At 41.4% G+C, this 2407-nt stretch overlaps 1 protein-coding gene across 1 annotated transcript in view; it reads right to left on the reverse strand.

Moving 5' to 3' along the window:
* Window positions 1–2401, reverse strand: part of LOC122350076 (WD repeat-containing protein WRAP73-like) — a 3137-nt gene extending 736 nt beyond the window's left edge. The window contains exons 1-5 of the mRNA XM_043246268.1: window positions 2386–2401; window positions 2215–2292; window positions 1979–2081; window positions 1161–1286; window positions 238–429 (exon numbers count right to left, since the gene is read on the reverse strand). Coding sequence (XP_043102203.1) covers window positions 238–429; window positions 1161–1286; window positions 1979–2081; window positions 2215–2229 — 436 coding nt within the window. The 5' untranslated portion in view covers window positions 2230–2292; window positions 2386–2401. The remainder of the gene's footprint in view (window positions 1–237; window positions 430–1160; window positions 1287–1978; window positions 2082–2214; window positions 2293–2385) is intronic.
* Between the last annotated feature and the right edge of the window lie 6 nt (window positions 2402–2407).

Here is a 2407-nt window from a genome sequence, read left to right on the forward strand (position 1 = left end):
TATAAAATTATATTATTATAATAATTTACCATATCGACAGATAACAAATGTGTTATGCGTTACTAGAATGTATCATACTGCTTTTAAAAAAAAAAAAAAGGAAAAGAAGAAAAATAATTTTTTAACAGCTTCATGTAAAACTAAATAATATTCATATCAAGAAAATGGCACACAATTCCCTTTGAGTGGAGTGAAAGCTCGTTTGAATGCAATGCTCTGATGAAACTGGATCCATACCTTCAACCGGTACATTCACAGACACGCAGCCAGCTGGTGACCACAGATAAACTTTGGTGTTTCCGGTGCAGAGAGCCAGGCGAGGTCTGCGAGGGTCCCAGACGAAGCAGCGCACAGGAGCCGTCTGCTCCAGGACGGCTAGAAGACCGAGTCTCTGCATGTCCCACACCCACAGGCTCTGAGGCATGTTATCTGACAGACGTTAGGCACAGCGTCAGTGCAAACCAATAACGACACGCTAACACAGGCCTATGAGCCACAGCTGTCGGGACGTCTCAAGTCTGTTTCATGCTAGGGAATTTCCTAGGAAGAAGGAGCACCAAATGGCTCTGAAAAGCTGATCCAGGCTGGCATAAGAACGTAACACTTCTCATAATGGACACTGGTGCCAACTGGAACAAAAGGCAGGGACTGGGATGAACTACACACTTTGATGGAGCCGTTTCCATTGTTTTTCAGGATCTTTTTAGCCCCACAATCAAAATCTTAATTAGTGCAATTGGAAGGAAGGCACAAGCAAAAGAGATTGTGTTTCTATTACTGGTCCTCTTTTAAGAAAACAAGACAGGTTTGCAAAAAGGGGACAGCATATTTTCAATTACGCAATTATAGACATACCAAATCTGTAAAAACCTTTAATATGGCAACAAAATAATTGTGTGGCTTTATCAAACGTCACTCTGAAACCAGTCTCAAGTGACAAGTATTCAAAATTTGAATTTATATCCAAGAGCAGAAAAAATAAGCTTGATTACCAAAAACCACTAGGATATTAACAATTTTGCCCCATGCCATGTGCTTTTGGCTATTGCTACAAACAAACCGGTTTTGTGCTCCAGGGTCACAAATGTTCTGATTTCTGTTCTGGAAATGAATGCAAATTAGTGCATATTTAATTAGATGAGAGTTAATGGTTGCCTCACCATTCTTTGTAGCAAGAAAGCGATTATCGGCACTGAAAGCCAGAGCAGAAATGCCGATTTTGGGGTTGGCTCGGTCCGGATCGGGCTTGATTACTGGTACCTGGGCTGGCAGCTGTGTGATCTCATCTGAAACATCAGATTAAAATGTTTACATGTGTCACGATTTAAATGTATTTCACAACCCTTTTCTGGACTTGAGCTTAAAGGATTAGTTCACCCAAAAATGAAAACTGCGCCATCATCTACTCACCCCCAACCGTCCCAGGTGTATAGGACTTGAACACAGTCTTAAGTTCACGCAGAAAACAGAGCAAGTCCGTTATTTACGTTCTAATTTTAAAACTAGACATGCGTGTGTTACAGAAAACCATTCGATCTGCTTCAGGGGACATTGGATAACCCCCCCAGAGGCGTATAGGTTACTATACTATAATGTTTTGTCAGAGATTTGGTTTGGTGTGACCCGTTAAATATACATGCAACATGTAGTGAATATGTTGGTTTTTTTCCAGCTTCCTTTCTATAAACACTTCCTGTGTAGTTTGGGGCTGATTGTAACATGAGAGCTCTCTTACCATGGTGCTGGTGAGATTTATGTAGCGGCATCTGCAGACCGCTGTCAACAGTCCAGTAATAGAAATAGTGACTCATCATTTTTTAAATCACCTGTCACCATGTTAAATCTACGGACTCCTCCGAAACAGTGCTGTCTGCATGGCAGGTAATCTTAGCGCCAGCGCAGATAATAGATACCCTCCTCACGTTATAAACCGTTTGCCCATCTAGTAATGAGTCCTACCTAGATTAACGAAACTTACACTTGCTCTGTGTGCTAAACAGCGAGTTGTCCACAGTCAGCTGATGAACAGAGAGATCTTCACTGCCCACAAAAGGTCTTTTCTCCACTTCCTTAAACACCACCTAGAAAACACGCGCGCACATTGTGTTCGATTAGTCCATTTTAAAAGGTTTTTTTTGGGCATGTTTGACAATACTTCCAAAGTGAAATGACCGGTGACCCAAAAAGTATGTTTTCAGACAGGCTAACACTTACAGCTTTGGTGTTCATGATGGTGGCCGGATGCTCGAATTCTGTGATTTTCTTCCAGGTGATATGATTCAGGATCCGAACCTGATGGAAAGCCCATCAAAGGTTTTTTTTTTAAAACAGATTAAATTTCGTAAAACCGATATACTTCATCCGTTTCCTGAAGAGATTTCCTACCTTCTCATCGTAGCTGCCAACG

The sequence above is a fragment of the Puntigrus tetrazona genome, chromosome 8, assembly GCF_018831695.1.
Source record: "Puntigrus tetrazona isolate hp1 chromosome 8, ASM1883169v1, whole genome shotgun sequence".
NCBI lineage: Eukaryota > Metazoa > Chordata > Actinopteri > Cypriniformes > Cyprinidae > Puntigrus > Puntigrus tetrazona.